This window comes from Syzygium oleosum, unplaced genomic scaffold, assembly GCF_021117445.2.
Source record: "Syzygium oleosum isolate NSW1041296 unplaced genomic scaffold, Sole_v2.1 Sole_v2.14, whole genome shotgun sequence".
NCBI lineage: Eukaryota > Viridiplantae > Streptophyta > Magnoliopsida > Myrtales > Myrtaceae > Syzygium > Syzygium oleosum.
Genome location: NW_026607498.1, coordinates 1 through 18,033, shown reverse-complemented (window position 1 = coordinate 18,033; position 18,033 = coordinate 1). Strand labels below are relative to the sequence as shown.

The following is an 18,033-nucleotide window of genomic DNA, read 5'->3' as shown; positions in this document are numbered from 1 at the left end:
TAAAATGTAATATTTCGTTCATAATGCAATCATCAAATTTCATATTGCAAATCAATATTTAGAAAATTAATCCATGTCATTCAAAGAATGGATGCAAATTTTTCGAAAAATGTGGTCGGTTTTACAAGAAAGTCATTCTTTATAATATTTGAGAATAATTATTCAAAAAATATCGCAGACATGGAGTCTCGGTACATGGACTGACCACGTTCGAGGACTCCACTCATCCATTCCGTCGGACGATTTCCCTTAGCCGCCTTTTTGGTGCTAACTTGAATTGGTTTTTTTAACTTATTAAGGAAGGCCGCAGGTGACTTCCAGGTAAATGGAACACAACGACAAAGTAATCATATAATTAAGTCGTCCAATACGTCCAACATCTAACTAACATGCGATCAGAAAATTTCCAAGACGTTGGTACGAGTCTGAATGGCTTTTTCTGTTTTTTTCAACTTGTGAAGGAAGGCCGTAGGTGATTTCCGGGCAAATGCAGCGAAAGTGAGCGTTCTCGCTCTGTTTCTTTAGTGAGTTGTTGTAAGATGAAGACATGATCAGTGACTGCTTGAGTCTATAGAATTGGGACTTACACAGTAGAACATGTGTTTATGGACGTGTGAATTACGTACGAGCCATCTGTTTCCATATGGTCCATGTTGTACTCCAGCTAAAATTAACGTCTCCGAGACGACCTCCTCCCCTTCGAAGACCTTGATCAATTATTGCCTCAACTTAACCTCCTATTTTGTGCGAGTCTGAATGGTCTTTTTACGTATGAAGGAAGGCTGGAGGCGACTTCCAGGCGAGCGTAGCGGAAGTAAGCGAGCGACCTCACTCGGTTGCATTTTGTCAAGTTGTTACAAGGATTAGACTCAGACTTCCCCAGTCACTGGGCGGACTGAATTCAGAGATCAATCTCTCCATTGTCCTCACGGAATGAAGAGAAAGAGGGAGGGAAAAGAAACGGAAATGGCACCTTCGACAAGCAGTAGCCGTGATGACGGATCAGGGAGGGGCTACGAGGTGTTTCTAAGCTCTAGAGGGCTCGACACCCGCTTAACCATTATTGATTCACTTTCAAAGACAACGAAGAGCTCCGATTTGGTGAAGAGATTGAAGGCAGCCTCTTGCAAGCGATCAATGACTCCATAATTTACATCCCCATTTTCTCCAAAAACTATGCTTCAAGTAAGTGGTGTTTCCGTGAGTTAGCACGCATAGTGGAGTTATCAAGAGATAATGATGAGAAAGTGATCCTCCCTATCTTCTACGATGTGGACGTGGATGATGTCAAGCTTAAGACTCAGTTATATCGGAAAGCCTTCCGAAAGCACAAGAGTGACTCCCGGAAGGATTTAGCAAAGGGGCGGAAGAAGGCTTTAAGAGAGGTTGCCAAAATTAAAGGAAGGAATCTAAAAGATCATGGGTATTGTTTGCTTTTCCATTGACTTTTTTCTTATTGACATTTTCGATTTCTTGTTAACAATTAGATTTAGGTGGCTGCTGTCCAACCTTATGTAATGTATGGTTGGAGTTGACGCAATGAGGGAGCTAGAAATTTTGCTCAGAGGGCGAAGTTGTTTGCACAAATTGACTTTTCACTTTTAATATCAAGTTTTGATAACAATTAGTGTTAAGGTATATCAACTTAATTAATTAATCCATAATGCCAAAAAACCAAGATATCCATGAAGATCTAAGATTTGATAAAATAGTAAGGCCATATATGTGTGAAAAAAAATTAAGTTTCTTAACTTCACTTGTATTCGGTACATAAAGTTAAGGACTTTGGGTGCAATTTCCCGACCCTATGCCTATAATGTTTTCCTGAAAAATTGGATTGAGTTTGATGTTAGATTTCCTTTTGTTATACTAATGAAAGCTGAGGAAGAATTAGCCCAAAATAAGAGAGCTCAATAAGGAGCTTCTTTATGTGTTCCGAGCTATCAATGGTTGTAGTTAGTTCATGCTTGTTAGTGTTTGATGTACTTTAGGGAGACGTAAAAATGTGCGGGAATCATAACGAAATTATAGCATAGACTAAGGCTCCGATTGTTTCACGGAAAATAACTTCCAAAAAAATATTTTTCGAGTTTTCCGACGTTCGTTTCACGAAAAATAAACTAGCTATGGAAAACATTTTCCCTCAATAGACAAATCACCTTCAAAGTGAGGACAATGTTTTCCTCTTTTTGAAAAGAGGAAAACATTTCCCCCCTCCTTCTTTCATCATTCATTATAATTATTTTATTTTATTTTTTTAAAATCTTAATTTTTTATTATCTTTTTTATTTGTCCTTTTTCTTTTTATTTTTTTTTATTTTTCTTTCTCTTTTCTATCTTCTTTTCCGGCCAGTTGCCGGCCACGATAGCAGCTGGCGATCGGTGACAGGTAAGGTTGAGCCTCGCTGGCTTGTGGTAAGGCTCTGCCTTGCCGACCTCTGGTGATGTCGGGCGAGGCTCGAGCCTTGCGCAGCTTGCCAAATCTAGCGAGGCTCGAGCTCGCCGGATTAAGCGAGACAGAGCCTTGCCATGGGCCGGCGAGGCTCGATCTCGCCTGTGGCCGGTCGACGGTGGCTGGCGACCGGATGGAGAAGAAGAAGAAGGAGGAAAAAAAAAAGAAAAAGAAAAAAAGAAAAAAATTAAAATTAAAAATATTTTTTTAAAAAATAAAAAAAAAATTATTAAAATAGTGCAAGAAGGAGAATCTTTTCCATACCAAACAACAGAAAATATTTTTCAAGACTTTTTCAGATTTCAGACGAATATTGGAAAATTGTGTCATTTTCCAGTAAAATGGCTTCTCGGAAAACATTTTCCAAAAATGTAACATTTTCTAAAAATGTAACATTTTTCGCGAAACGAACGGAGCCTAAGTCTATGCGATATCCAAGAACTTACGGCCAAGAGGAAGAAACCAATCCTTGCGGATTTGGTTTCGGCCTTATGGAATTCATATGCCTAGCTACTATTTCCCTTGAGGTAACTGGCTAATTATGGTCGCACCCCGGAGCTACACAAAAATAATAGAGCTTCTTTATAATGATAGTTTTACAAGCCCATAAGAGGAAGCTACAGGTCATGGTTTTAATAACTTACCATATTGTTTACTCCACATTTCAAAATTACCAGTCCTTGTACCAAATTAGTAACTCTAATACTCAAGGTGACTGCTTTGTGAGATTTTCTCTTTTACGTTAACCTTCAAACTCATCCCAAATGCTTGAAGAGATGATCAAGACAGGTTTACCGAGGACTTGATACTTAGCCCAATTTCTAGAGGTCTCGCAATCAGCTATATGTGACAAGAAGAAACCAACTGGTATAAAAGAGTAAAAATGAAATGGAGGATAATTATCAAATCTGTCCTAAATTAAAGTGTACGGATGTCAATTCAGTTTTAAACTTTTAGTTTTGCCAATATAGTCCTAAACCTTTGCGTGATATTCTACAATATTGGAATTTTATGTAAAGGTTTATAACTATACTGTTAACATTAGAAAGTTGAGGACTAATTAGTATATGATAGAATTAAGAATGATTTGGTATATTTCCATGAGATGTAAGAGAATGGAATGGAATGGAGGTGCACAACCTGTTCAAACACAACTGCGTGTAGCACTAGTTAGGTGACGATATGCCGGGGCGACTTCTAGTCGAAGCCCAATTGGACCTTTAGTCACGAAATAACCTTTTCCCACCGTCTACTGGACCAAAGAACCTCAATTGCAGTAGCTTTCAATTTTGAATAAGGTCTCTCCTCCTCTTGAATATATCTGTTTTTTCATTTTTTTTTTGTTTTCAAATGGTTCACGGCTTGAAAGATCACTTTTGTATGTTGGTTGCTTTTAAAGCAAATTACTTTAAACATGATGATGATCTTCCAGTGCCACGTCATGCGTGCAAAGTTTCCATATATGTGGTTTTTGATTCAGAGATGGTTGCATGTTATGTATGTGGCAGCCTAGATGAACTTAAGAATCTCACGGTCAAAGAGGTTTGTAGTTTGTTATGGACTAGACGGATAGACGTGCCTGATCATTCGGTGGGAATTAAGGATCGGATGGATGAGATTATGAAGCGGTTAGATCTAGGATCTTTTGATGTACGATTTATCGTGATTCATGGTATGGGTGGCATTGGAAAGACAACACTGGCCGAGGCTGTCTTCAGGAAAATCTCCCACCAGTTTCAGGGTCATTGTTGCTTTCTTAAAGATGTCCGGACCCATGATATAATAAACTTACAAAATAAATTGTTGTCTGGCGTTCTCAAACTCAGTTGTACAAACCTCTCCTTCATTGATGAGGGGGCTGACGTGATCAAGACGAGATTCCATGGGAAGAAAATCCTCATTGTTCTAGATGACATCAACAACCGAGACCAAATCATGAGACTTGTTGGCGAGCCCAACTGGTATGGTGGGGGTAGTAGAATCATCATAACAACAAGGAATATTGAATTCCTAGTAAAGGAAGGTAAAGAGGACAATGTCCCGGCCTCAAATACTTCCCATTTTTCATTCTATGATATGCCGGAGATGAATTGGGATGATGGTCTTCAACTTTTCTATGAGCGTGCCTTGGGATGTGCCAAGCCTCCACCTGATTACATGGATATTTCAGAAAAGGTAATCAATGCACTTGGAAGACTTCCATTGGCTCTCGATGTCGTAGGTTCCACACTTCGTGATAAATGCCATTGTACATGGAAAAACGTTCTTTATAAGCTACATAAGGTGATGAATGAGGATGTCAAGAAGAAGTTGATGATAAGTTATGAAGCATTGGACCCTAACCAACAACAAATTTATCTTGATATCGCATGCTTCTTCATTAATAAAGAGAAAACAACTGCAGTTAAATATTGGGACGCAGTTTTTGGGTATCCCACCGACATCGAAGTCAAGATCCTTACATGTATGTCTCTGATAAAGATCACGGACTCCGATGAATTATGGATGCGCGATCAACTTAGAGACCTCGGAAAGGATATCATCCACCCGAAAAGCTGCAACATACGTCTAAGGGGTAGCAGATTGTGGTTACCCAAGGACTTCTTCCATGTAGTGCAAAGAGAAAAGGTAAACTTCTACCTCTATATGTTTTCCTGTCCATCCATTAGTATCATTACCTTTCAAATCTAACTTCATGTCAAACCGACACATGTACTCATCCGTTGCTACTTTTATCTTCCAGGGAACTAAGAACATAGTAGCGCTCAATCTTGGTACACCTAAACCAAATGCAACGTATAGATTTAAACACAAGGAATTTGCGAGTTTGGTCAATCTTAGGTTCCTTCAATTGGACCATGGAAACTTCCAAGGAGACTTTAATGATCATTTCTCCGAGTTAAGATGGCTCTCTTGGAGCAATTGCCCTTCAAAATTCCTTGCTACCAACTTTGGGTTGGAGAACCTGGCAGTTCTTGAGCATTCTGGGAATAACATTAGTGAAGACTGGGGAGGATGGCGTCAAATCATGGTATGATATCCTAACATACTTTGGCATTACATTTACTCTTCTTCTTTTCTGAGTTTCAACTTAATTGTTTTATAGGTAGCAAAACAGTTAAAAGTCTTAAAACTCATGGATTGTCCATTACTTAGAAAGACGCCAAAGTTCTCCGCAATCTCAAGATTGGAGAGATTGATTCTTAGATGCACTCAACTAGGAAAGATTGACAAGTCCATCGGCTATCTACAACATCTTGATTACCTAGAAATATTTTCTCAGGAACTGATAGTGTTGCCTCACTCAATTGGTAATCTAGTAAATGTGAAGCATCTAATCTTGTCATGCTGGGAATTGCGAAAGCTTCCTGAATCCATTGGACAATTGGAGTCACTACTTGAGTTGGATGTCAAACATACAAGTGTGAGAGAATTATCCTATTCCATTGGAAACCTAGAAAGGTTGAAAATTTTTGTGATCCCAAATGGCTATTTAAAAAACCTACCAGACTCGATTGGGAGGCTCCAATCATTGGTCAAGTTGGATCTGAGTCTTTCATGCATAAGGAGCTTACCTGATTGTATTGGAAATCTCAAAAAGTTGAAGGCACTAAATCTGGATCATAGCCGCATAAGTGAACTTCCGAAAACCATATGAATGTTGGAAAATCTGGAAGAGTTGAGTGCCTCATGTGAACACCTGGAGGGGGAAATTCCAAGTGAAATTGGGGGACTAACCTCATTGAAAATTCTAGAGTTATCAGGTGGCTGCTTTAGTGGATTGCCAACAACCATCAATCAGCTTACAAATCTCCAAAAACTTAATTTATGGGATTGTAGGTCAATTCAACATTTGCCAGAGCTTCCTAAGAGTCTAAGGTCGTTAAGCTTTTCATTGCATTCACTGACCACAATCCCTAACTTCTCAAACCTAACCAATTTAGTTCATCTTGATATAAGCGGAACACCTGTACAAGCCAACTTAGAGGGGCTTTTGAGACTATGTGCTCTAAGGAAGTTGACATTGTGGGTTGGAAAAATGACATTGCCTCCAACAGATTTGAGTTCCCTCTCTGAGCTACAAGAACTCTTCATCAGTTATGTTGACCCTCGATCTCTGACCAGGCTTCCATCCAGCCTTCAAGAGCTGACTTTAATCGATGTCCAGTCACCAATAGATTGGTCACTCTTTTCCAACTTGGAGAATTTGTCAAGGCTGATTATTGAAAGATATTCGCTAGGCGAGATTCGATTTGATGGATTTGGAAAGCTACGAAGTTTCAATGAATTGAAGATGTTCGACTGTGTATTGCTTAAGACGTTGCACATTCTACCTTGTCTAAAGGAGATCCAGCATTTGTATCTACGCCAATTCCCTCAATTAATTGAGATTTAGGGTTTGGGAGAATTGAAATTATTACGGACACTATGGATCTGGAACTGCAATTTCCTCAAAAGCTTAAATGAATATGATCTGTCTAATTTACAGAATCTAAAAAGATTGGATTTCAATCGGTGTGAATCACTGGAGAGTGTGTTGGGTGTGCCAAAATCTTGTGAACTCACTGTAAGTTACTGCCCTAGGTTCAACAAAGATGGATAAGGTACGTATCATATGTTTGCTAATACTTTGCTCAATTAAAAGATTTAGGTGACTTAGCTGCCTTGTACGGTTCATGAAATTGTCAATATGGAAACTTCTTAAGGTTATCATGGTGAGAAAAGGAATGAATAATTACCTTTGATCCGTAAAAATATTTAAGTAATGTCAGGTATAATAAGAAGGTACACAGAATTAGGTTTGACAAGAGGTATTTTGAACAATCAACTAATTCAATTTTCCTCTACATCTTTTCTCTTTAATGTTCATCTCCAGAGAGAGTGAAATTACATTTTTCTTCTCCGTTTGTTTGCCATTCGTTCATTCCCTCCCATCTTAAATTACCAAACATAGTTATGGAAGACGTTGCAATTTGCCCGCGAAGTCATATACATTCTTGAATTCTTATTTGTTGGGCTGATGACATGTCTTTTTCTTTTTCTGTTTCCTTTAATGTTTTGAGCTGGGTCTGGGAATTTGATGACTCTACTCATCGTCGATGGATTCAATAAGGTAAATGCTCAAATAAGGAATTTTTGTTTCCTGCAGTTCCAGAGATTGAGGAAGGTTTATCTGATGCTCCACAATCAAAGATCACTGTCTGCTTTACTCCACATTTGATGCCAATGGTTATAGTTGCAATTTTCAAGTAATACTGCTTCTCCACTCTCAAAGTTGAAATTCGGCTTCTCCAGCAGTACTTATTAGCTTTCTTCATCTATTTATACAGAGTCCTGGAATGTAGTCAACTATTCATGCTGAAATGTCTTCAAGTGTAACGGTGGGGATCTATTTGAGCAACTTAAAGTTGCTGGCTAGGCAAACTTTTTTCTTGCTAATAGTCCTATTCTGCTTAGGTATTCAATGGCTCAATGTACTAAGTATTAGCCTGAGCTTTTTTTTTTTTTACTGAAGTACTTATTTTCAGTACTAGTTAGGTTAATCAAAGTACATATTTATTTTAAAGATCTAGGTAAGTCAGTCAAGTAGTAAACATGTTAGGTGACTGAAACTTGAAAGATCCACGACTTCCTTTCATATTCTCAAGTGTGCTTCCCACATATTTCATGCTGTTTGATCGCTTAATTCTCTTTATCATGCTGGATGAGGAAAATCTAGAAAAATTGTGTGCCTCAATGTGTGAATGCCTAGAGGGGGAAATTCCAAGTGAAATTGGGTTGCTATCCTCGTTGAGAATTTTAGATTTATCACTTTGTAGATGTAGTAGATTGCCGACAACCATCAATCGACTTACAAATCTCCAAGAACTTTGTTTAGTGCAATGTGATTGGATTGAACAATTGCTAGAGCTTCCTAAGAGTTCAGAGTTTTTGAGTTTTTCAGTCACATCACTGACCGCAATCCCAAACCTCTCTAGCCTGACCAATTTAGATTGTCTCGTAATGGACGGAAGTCCAGTGCATGAACTAGGGGTGAGCAACTTGGACCACCCAAACCGGGACAGGACTGGACCGGACCGACGAGTTCGGTCCGGTTCTCGGGACTATCGGTCTGGTTTCCGGTTCCTAAAAGCGGAACCGGTTTCCAAGCGGTCCGGTTCCTGGTTCCAAGGGGGAACCGGACCGACCGGACCGGACTGACTATTTAATATATATTTTTGTTATTTTTTTCCTTTAAAAAAATTAATAAAATGTGAACTAAACTCTAAGTGAACTTCATTATCATAAATTCATTGATAAAAACTAGTAAAATATGAATTAAACCCTAAGTGAACTTCATTGACATAAATTTATTAACAAAAATTAGTAAAATGTGAACCAAACCTTAAGTGTTTGACAAAAAAAAAACCCTAAACTCTAAGTAAACGGTTCCATTGGACCGGACCGGACCAACGGTCCGGTCCGGTTCCCAGTCCTAGAACCAACCGGTCCGGTCCGCGGTTCCCAAAATTGGGAACCGGTTCTCAAAATTGGGAACCGGTTCTCTCGGTCCGGTTCCCGGTTCCACCTTGGAACCGGACCGGACCGAGAACCACTCACCCCTAGCATGAACCCAACATAGATTGGCTTGTGAGGCTACGTTCTCTGAGGAGTTTGACCCTGGTTTTTGAAGGTATCACCTTGCCTCCCATCGATTTGAGTTCCCTCTGTCTACTAAACTACCTCTATATAAATTGTGTTAACCCCCAATCTCTTACTGGGCTTCCAGCCAGCCTTGAATATTTGATTTTAATAGATGTCCAGTCACGGATAGATTGGTCACTCTTTTCCAATTTAGAGAACTTGTCAATGCTGTATCCCCTTAAATATCAGCTAGGAGAGATTCAATTCGATGTGCTTGAAAAGCTTTGGAAATTCGATGATTTCACAATGTGTAAGTGTCCATTGCTCAAGACGTTGCCCCTTCTGCCATGTTTGAGGGAGATCTCAAGTCTGTTTTTGGTGGAATTGCGTCACCTAATTGAAATTCAGGGTTTGGGAGCATTGAAATTTTTACGAACGTTATATATTGAAGATTGTGATTCCATTAAAAAGTTAACCGAAACTCGTTTGTCTAATTTACAGAATCTGAATATTGTGGAGATCTATGGGCGTGAATCACTGGAGAGCATGCCGGATGTGCCATACACGAAAACATTGTGCTGTCTCGCTATAAAAGGATGCTTGAGGTTACGTGATATTGATGGCCCTTACCAGCTCTATAGAGACGGATAATGTATTTATCATTTGTATGGCAAAGTCAGTCAATGATAGCATCTTTTTTCACCCGCATTTGAGATTGCTAAAACTTGGCTTAATTAAAAGAATTAAGTGACTGACTTACCTTGTTTAGTTCCGGATATTGTCAACATTGAAACTTCTTATGGGTTATCATGAATGGAAAATGAATGAATATAATTGTTCCCTTTAATCCATAAAATTATTTAAATAATGTCAGGTAGGCTAAGATAAGATGGTATACAAAATCTGATTTGAACAATCAGCTAACTCAAGTTTCCTATACATTATTTCTCTTTAATGTTCATCTCCAGAAGAGAATGAAAATACATTATTCTTCTCTGTTTGTTTTCCTTTTCGTTCATTCCCTCTCCCATCTTAGATTACCAAACAGAGTTAGGGAAGAAGAAGTTGCAATTTGCCCGAGTTATTTATTTCTTGCTTATTTTTCGTTAAATGTAATGAAATATCTTGGAGAAATTTTAAAGTGCAGGGATTTATAAAGTGAGATCAATTAGTGTCTTCTATTATAAGGATGCATGTGTCACACTCACCATAAACTTGATTAAAAAATCAATTTCTACTCAAAAGACTAGGACCATGAGAATAATTCCATGAAAGCTAGATGAATTTCAGCTTAAAACTTGATAAAACTTAGCCTCAATTTGAACTCAACCTTCATGAGACTTCATCTACCAAACATGGACTCCCAAAAGTTGCCGAGAAATGGTGCGAATATTCTCCAGTTTCGCACCAAAGTTCTGCGGGACAGCTTCGTCCCACCCTTTTTTCTCACTTTTTTTTTATCTCTAGTGGCCGGCCAAACCGAAAGGGTGAAGATGAAAGGGTGGATTCCACGTGCCAAACTTAGAGTCGCTAACTTTTCTTGAATGAAGGAAAGTGGTCGGCCACTAGTAAAATTTACAATTTGGTCCGTTGGAAGATCCAATTTTATGAGTCCTTTTTCATTTTTGTCGGGTGAACTTCACCTTAGATGCGAAGGCAATCTTTCGTATCTCTGGGGTTGATTTACTGGATGATGAGGAGAGTGAGCTGAGGTAAATCCCTCAGTAGCTTGTGATAATTCGAACCGAATTGACATCGATCAGCCTAATTAATCCCTCAGTAGTAGTTCATGTCCATATTGCCACAGTTTGCATTAGAAAGTATAATACGTTCATGGTACTTACGACGAGCTATGACTGGAATTGATCCATCAAGGAACCATTGAAGGGAAGTACTTCATAGATCATGGTCCTTGGATCAGATGCAATCACATCCATTGATTTTTGTGATATCCATGTGAAATTTATACAACTAATGATTTTGATAGATTCGATTTTACAAGGATTTGAGTACTGACAAGTCTAATTTAACGAAGCCTATTTGAGTTAGGAGAGAAACTTCCTTAAGAAACAAAGATGAGCCTGCCTTTTCTCTTTGCTTATAATGTACACAAGTCAATCCTCAAGTCTTTGTCCGACCCTCTTGTGAAGGCAAAGGAGAAAGCACCGAAGTATGTTTTGTCTAGTCAATTCGCTCGTTATGCATTGGTCTGAATATTGACAAATTGCACCTCAAATGGGCTTGGAATTCGTGCGTTCACACAAGTACACACACAAAGCTGTCAATACTTACAAGTTCCGATTGGAGATTGCAACTCACTAGCACAACCGGCGAAGTGTGTTTTGAAATTTCGGGCCCTGAAAAATACCAGGAAACTGAGGTTGATATTATAAAAAAATCATAAAAGTCACAACTTCGAGAATAAAATGTTCGAAAAATCTCAACTTTATTGGAATCAATGTGAAGGAGGAACCACATTTTCTTCGCAATTTCCATAAGAGATCAACGTCCATTTAAATGAATATGAGTCCAATCCCGAATCAACCAATAAACAAACAATAGAGATGAATCAAATCCCGACAAATCAGCCTTTCATTTAAATATTAGTGTGTAATTTTATTTGGTGTACAATTTCAATCAGCGAGCAATTTCATTTTATCATCGTTCAATCTACCATGGAAGTGCAATCATAATGTGCAATCTTAGTCTATATTCAATTTCATGTAACTTTTTCGCAATAGCTAATAGTTTCTGAGTATGAATGGCTTTTTGGGTTCTTTTATTTATGAAGGAAGGCTGCAGGTGGCTTCCAGGCAAATGGCGCGTAGTACCAAAGTAATGGCAAGTGAAACTCATTTTAAGTTGTCCATATACATCCAACATCTAACCATTCATCAACACGCAACTCATATTTCCGAGACCACCTCCACCTTTTCGACGACTTTCATAAATTATTTCCTCAACTTAACCTGAATGCTTTTGTTTGCTTATGAAGGAAGGTCGCAGGTGACTTCCAAGCAAACGCAGTGGAAGTGAGCAATTTCACTCTGTTGCTTTGTCAAGTTGTTGCAAGGATCAGACTCAAACTTCCCGAGTCACTGGGCAAACTCAATTCGGAGATCAATACTCCATCGTCCTCTCGGAATGAAGAGAAAGTGGGAGGGAGAAGAGACGGCTCCGACAGCTCCGGCAAGTAGTAGTCGTGATGATGGATCGGGGAGGGACTACGAGGTGTTCCTGAGCTTCAGAGGACCTGACACCCGCTTAACCATCGCTGATTGTCTCTACAATGACATGATCCGCGTGGGGATCTGTGCTTTTAAAGACAACAAAGAGCTCCGATTTGGCGAAGAGATTGAAGGCGGCCTCTTGCAAGCAATCAATGACTCCAGAATTTACATCCCGATTTTCTCCAAAGACTACGCTTCAAGTAAGTGGTGCCTCCGTGAGCTGGCACGCATAGTGGAGTTATCGAGAGATAATGATGAGAAAGTGATCCTCCCTATCTTCTACGACGTGGACGCGGATGATGTCAAGCTTAAGACCGAGTTATATCGGAAAGCCCTCCAAAAGCATGAGAGCAACTCCGGGAAGGATTTAGCAAAGAAGTGGGAGGAGTCTTTAAGAGAGGTTGCCAGAATTAGAGGAAGGAATCTAAAAGATCACGGGTATTGTTTGCTTCTCCATTGACTTTATTTTCTTATTGACATTTTCGATTTCTTGTTCCTTCAAAGAATAATTAGATTCAGTTTGCTGCTGTCCAACCATGTGTAATGTTTGGTTAGATTTGACGCAATGGGGAGCCCGGAATTTTGCTTAGAGGGCGAGGTTTCTTGCACAAATGGACTTTTCATTTTTAATACCGAGTTTTGATAACAATTAGTGTTAAGGTATTTCAACTTAATTAATTAATCTATAATGGAAAACAACGAAGATATCCCTGAAGATCTAAGATGTGATAAAACAGTATGACCATATATGTGTGAAAAAAAAAAATAATTAAGTTTCTCAGCTTCAATTGCATATTGTACATAAAGTTAAGGACTCCTGGTATCTCGACCTTATGCCTAAAAAATTAGATTGAGTTTGACATTAGATTTTTTTTTCTTTTGTTATACTAATGAAAGCTGAGGAAGAATCGGCCCCAAATAGGAGAGCTCAGTTAAGGAGGCTCTTTATGTGTTCCGACCTATTAATGGTGATAGTTAGTTCATACTTGTTAGTGTTTGAAGTTATTCTAGGGAGACGAAAAAATGCGCAGGAAACATAGAGGAAGTCTAAGGGATATTTTTTTCAAAAACTTATGGCCAAGGGGAAGAAATGATGGAGCTGAACCCCCTTGGGATTGCCCCAGGGACGAAGACGTTCCAATACTTTTAGCAGAGGAATCGATCGTTGTGGATTCGGTTTTAGCCTTAAGGAGTTCATATGTTTTGCTACTGTTTCCCTCGAGGTCATCGGTCAAATACGGTCGTACCCCTGAGTTACACAAAAATTAATGGAGCTTTTGTATGATGGTTTTTCTAGTTGGTCTGCATATACAAGACCGAACACTACAAAGATCTTTGCATGCCATTATCCGAAAGAACATAAAAATGATCTCTACCTATCTTAGAGGCTCAATCCTCCGTTCTATTTCTGATTACAGGAAACCTGAGTTAATTTGGAAAGGACTGACTTAGGTTTAGGTGGATTATCGATTTTGGGCTTTTACTTTCATTGTGGTGGGGCAGGAGTCATAGGCTCCTCCAGTGGCTTAATTATGCAGACGGAAAATCTGCGGCCTTAAACTGAACATTCTTCTATAGGTGATCTATAATTTGTCACCGTCAAACACCCTTTATGCTAGTAAAAAGTTTTAAAAAATTTTTTTGGTTCGTGTTCTTGCTTTAACCATGGAACTATTCATGGCCCCAGGTCTTAATTAGCCAAAAATTCACCTAAGGGACTTCTGGGTAGTTATAGTTATGGTTAGAGAAATCTAGGAACCTCTAGAAAATGGATAAGTAATTTAACAATTCTAATTACCTTGAGATATGTAGCTACTCTCTACCCTAGTTTGTGGTGGTTTTTCTACAAACCCTAGTCGTTACTCTCTGCTTACCAACATCCTTCTTCATTAATACTTACCGTTTCTGTTCTGCTCACTATATCCTCCAACATCATTGCCAATGGAGGAAGAAGAACGAGTGGATCCGAGAATGGGGAAGGGCAGGCCCATTACCGACCATGCCCATCCCGTGCCGTGCAAATTTTAAAGTTATCAATTTTTATATGAAATTACCAATTTTAATTTGTGTTTTACCAACTTCTTTTTCAATTATTTTACCACCTTGTTTTAGCTTACCGTCTTTTATTTGGGTCATTTACTAAGTTTATTACATCATTTACCGATGTACAACTTTTGTACAACTTAACTTATCGTTTACTTCACATCTCAAAGTTACCAAGTCTTGTACCAAATTACTAACTCTAATATAAGTGTCGTATTAACTAATCTCTAAGTAAGTTACTAACTAGTCTAAGTTTTTTATTTTGTCAAAACTAACTAGTTTAAGTTACTCATTCTTATTTGAGCCACTTATCATTATTTAAATTTGTTTCAAAATCACCAATCTTTATAATAACATTTGTTAATAATTCACCAACTTTTATTTGTAAGGTTATGTTATTAGGCTCCGAACTATTATTAAATTACTAACCCTAATTTGAGTTACTTACCAATTTATGTCGATTAAAGTACCCAGTATTATTGTTATCAATAAAGAATTGGTAACCTCAAATTAGTTGTAACTTATTTGGAGATATGTTTGTTGGTAGCTCAAATTAAGGTTGATATATATTCTAGAAAGTATTCCCGATCTTCGTGTACGTTAAGAAAAATGCTTAGGAAACTACTTAGTGAGATTTTTTCTTTTGCCACCTTCAAACTCATCCCAAGTGCTTGAGGAGATAGATGATTAGGACCGGGTTTACCGAGGACTTGATATCTAGGCAAACCTCTAGAGGTCTCGCTATGTGTGACAAGAAGAAACCAACCACTGTAAAAAAAGTATAAAGTGAAATGGAGACATAATTATTGAAGCAATTCTAAATTTATTGTATGGAAGCCAATTCACTCTTAAACATTTCAATTTTATTAATGTAGTTATAAACCTTTGCGTGAAATTTCATATAATCATTTTGGCCAATTGTTGCAGAAAAGTATTAATGTGGTGTCCAATCATCACTGGCCATCCTACGTGACACACTAACGTGAACAATTTTACTCAAAATGACGTTTTACGTAGATTGCTACATCAGTAATTTCCGAAAGAAATTGATCAGAATGACTATATTATAATTTCATGTAAAGTTTTAGGACCACATTATTAAAATTGAAAAGTTTAAGACTGAATTAGCATATGTTGAATAGATTTAGGAATGATTTGGTAATTTCACCTGAAATGGAAGGGAAAGGAATGAAACCGAGGTGCACAACCTGTTGCAACCCAACTGCGCGTGGCAATTATTAGGTGACAATATGTCGGAGCGACTTCTAGTCGAAGCCTAATTAGACCCTCAGTCATGAAATAACCTTTTCCCGCCATTTACTGGGCCAGTGAACCTTGATAGTAGTAGCTTTCAATTGTGATGAAGGTCCCTCCTCCGCCTCCTCCCCTTGAAAGAATCTGTTTTTCTGGTTTTTTGTTTTCCAATGGCTCACAGCTACATGATCACTTTTTCTGTGTTGGTTGCTTTAAAAGCAAATTACTTGGAACTTGATGATAACCTTCCAGTGCCACGTAATGCATGCACGGTTTCCATATATTTGGTTTTTTCAATTTGAGATGATTACATCTTATGTATGTGGCAGCCTAGATGAACTTAAAAATCTCACGGTCAAAGAGGTTTCTAGTTTGTTATGGACAAGACGGATAGACGTGCCTGATCATTTGGTGGGAATTAAGGGCCCAATGGATGACATTATGAAGAAGTTAGATCTAGGAGCTTTGGATGTACGGTTTATCGTGATTCATGGTATGGGTGGCATCGGAAAGACAACGCTAGCTGATGTCGTCTTCAGGCAAATCTCCCCTCAATTTCAAGGTCATTGCTGCTTTATTAAAGATGTTCGGACTCATGATATAATAAACTTACAAAAGAAATTGTTGTCCGATATTCTCAATCAGAGCTGCATAAACCTCTCCTTCGTTGATGAAGGGGCTGACATGATCAAGACGAGGTTTCATGGCAAGAAAGTCCTCATTGTTCTTGATGACATTGACAATCGGGACCAAATCATGAAACTTGCAGGCGAGCCCAATTGGTTTGGTGGAGGAAGTAGAATCATCATAACAACAAGGAATATTGAATTCCTGGTAAAGGAAGGTGAGGATGACAATCTCCAAGACTCTAGAAGCGGACAATTTTCATTCTATGATATGCCAGAGATGAATTCACACAATGCTCTTAAACTTTTTTGTGAGCGTGCCTTGGGATGTACCGAGCCTCCGGCTGATTATATAGATATTTCAAATAAGTTAGTCAATGTGCTTGGACGACTTCCGTTGGCTCTTGATGTCGTAGGTTCCACACTCCGTGGAAAATGCCATAGAACATGGGAAGCCGTCCTATGTAAGTTAAAGAAAGTGATGAACGAGGATGTCAAGAAGAAGTTGATGATAAGCTATGAGGCCTTGGACTCTTGCCAACAACAGATTTTTCTTGATATCGCATGTTTCTTCATTAACCAAGAGAAAATAACGCAATTAAATATTGGGATGCGGTTTTTGGGTATCCCACCGAAATTGAAGTCAAGATCCTCACACGGATGTCACTATAAAGATCATGGACTATGATAAATTATGGATGCACGACCAACTTAGAGACCTCGGAAGGGATATTGTCCACCCGGAAAGTTGCAACACACGTCTAAGGGCCAGTAGATTATGGTCACCCAAGGACGCCTTCCATGTAGTGCAGAGAAAAAAGGTAATTTTTACCTCTAAATGTTTTCATGTCCATCCATTAGTATCATTACCTTTTAATCTAACTTCAAGTCAAATTGAAACATGTACTCATTAGTTGCTACTTTTATCTTTCAGGGAACTAAGAATATAATAGCGCTCAATCTTGCCACACTTGAACCTGGTGTGATGTACAAATTTAAATGCAAGGAATTTGCGAGGTTGGTCAACCTTAGGTTCCTTCAATTGGGCCATGTAAACTTGGAAGGAGACTTTAAGGATCTTTTCTCTGAGTTAAGATGGCTCTCTTGGAGCAATTGCCCTTTGGAATTCCGAGCTACCAATTTTGGGTTGAAGAACCTAGCAGTTCTTGAGCTTTTTAGGAATAATATTACTGACGAGTGGGGAGGATGGTGTCAAATCATGGTATGATCTCACGACATACTTTTGCATTACATTTGCTCTTCCTCTTTTCTGAGTTTCAACTCAATTGCTTTATAGGTAGCAAAACAGTTGAAGGTCCTAAAACTCGTGTATTGTATGTCCCTTACAAAGACACCCCCGTTCTCCGCAATCTCGAAACTAGAGATATTGATTCTCAATCAATGCACTAAACTACGTATGATTGACGAGTCCATCGGCAATCTACAGCATCTTGATCAGCTAAAAATAGAATATACAGATATCGAGTCACTACCAGAATCCATTGGCGTTCTACAATCTTTAACAGAGCTAAGAATAAATTCTACAAGACTCTCAGTGTTGCCTCACTCGATTGGTAATTTAGTGAAGCTGAAACATCTAATCTTAGCATGCCTTGAACTTCAAAAGCTTCCCGACTCTATTGGACAACTGGAGTCGCTGCTTGAGCTAGATGTCACAGGGACAAGCATTAGAGAATTACCTTATTCCATTGGAAACCTAGAAAGGTTGAAATTTTTGATAGTCCCACGATTAGAAAAGCTACCAGACTCGATTGGGAGGCTCCATTCATTGGTCAAGTTGGTT

General features: G+C 38.6%; 1 protein-coding gene and 2 pseudogenes across 1 annotated transcript; all 3 read left to right on the top strand.

The window, feature by feature from the left end:
• The first annotated feature begins 933 nt into the window (after positions 1-933).
• Positions 934-9,769, top strand: LOC115667723 (disease resistance protein RPV1-like; annotated as a pseudogene).
• A 1,853-nt stretch (positions 9,770-11,622) lies between these two features.
• Positions 11,623-17,570, top strand: LOC115667724 (disease resistance protein L6-like; annotated as a pseudogene).
• Positions 17,566-18,030, top strand: LOC115662271 (disease resistance protein RUN1-like; the record flags this gene model as incomplete). The annotated part of the gene is made up of 1 exon (XM_056317900.1): positions 17,566-18,030. A coding segment is annotated over exon 1 (465 nt), but the record flags the coding sequence as incomplete, so codon positions are not given.
• Positions 18,031-18,033: the final 3 nt, after the last annotated feature.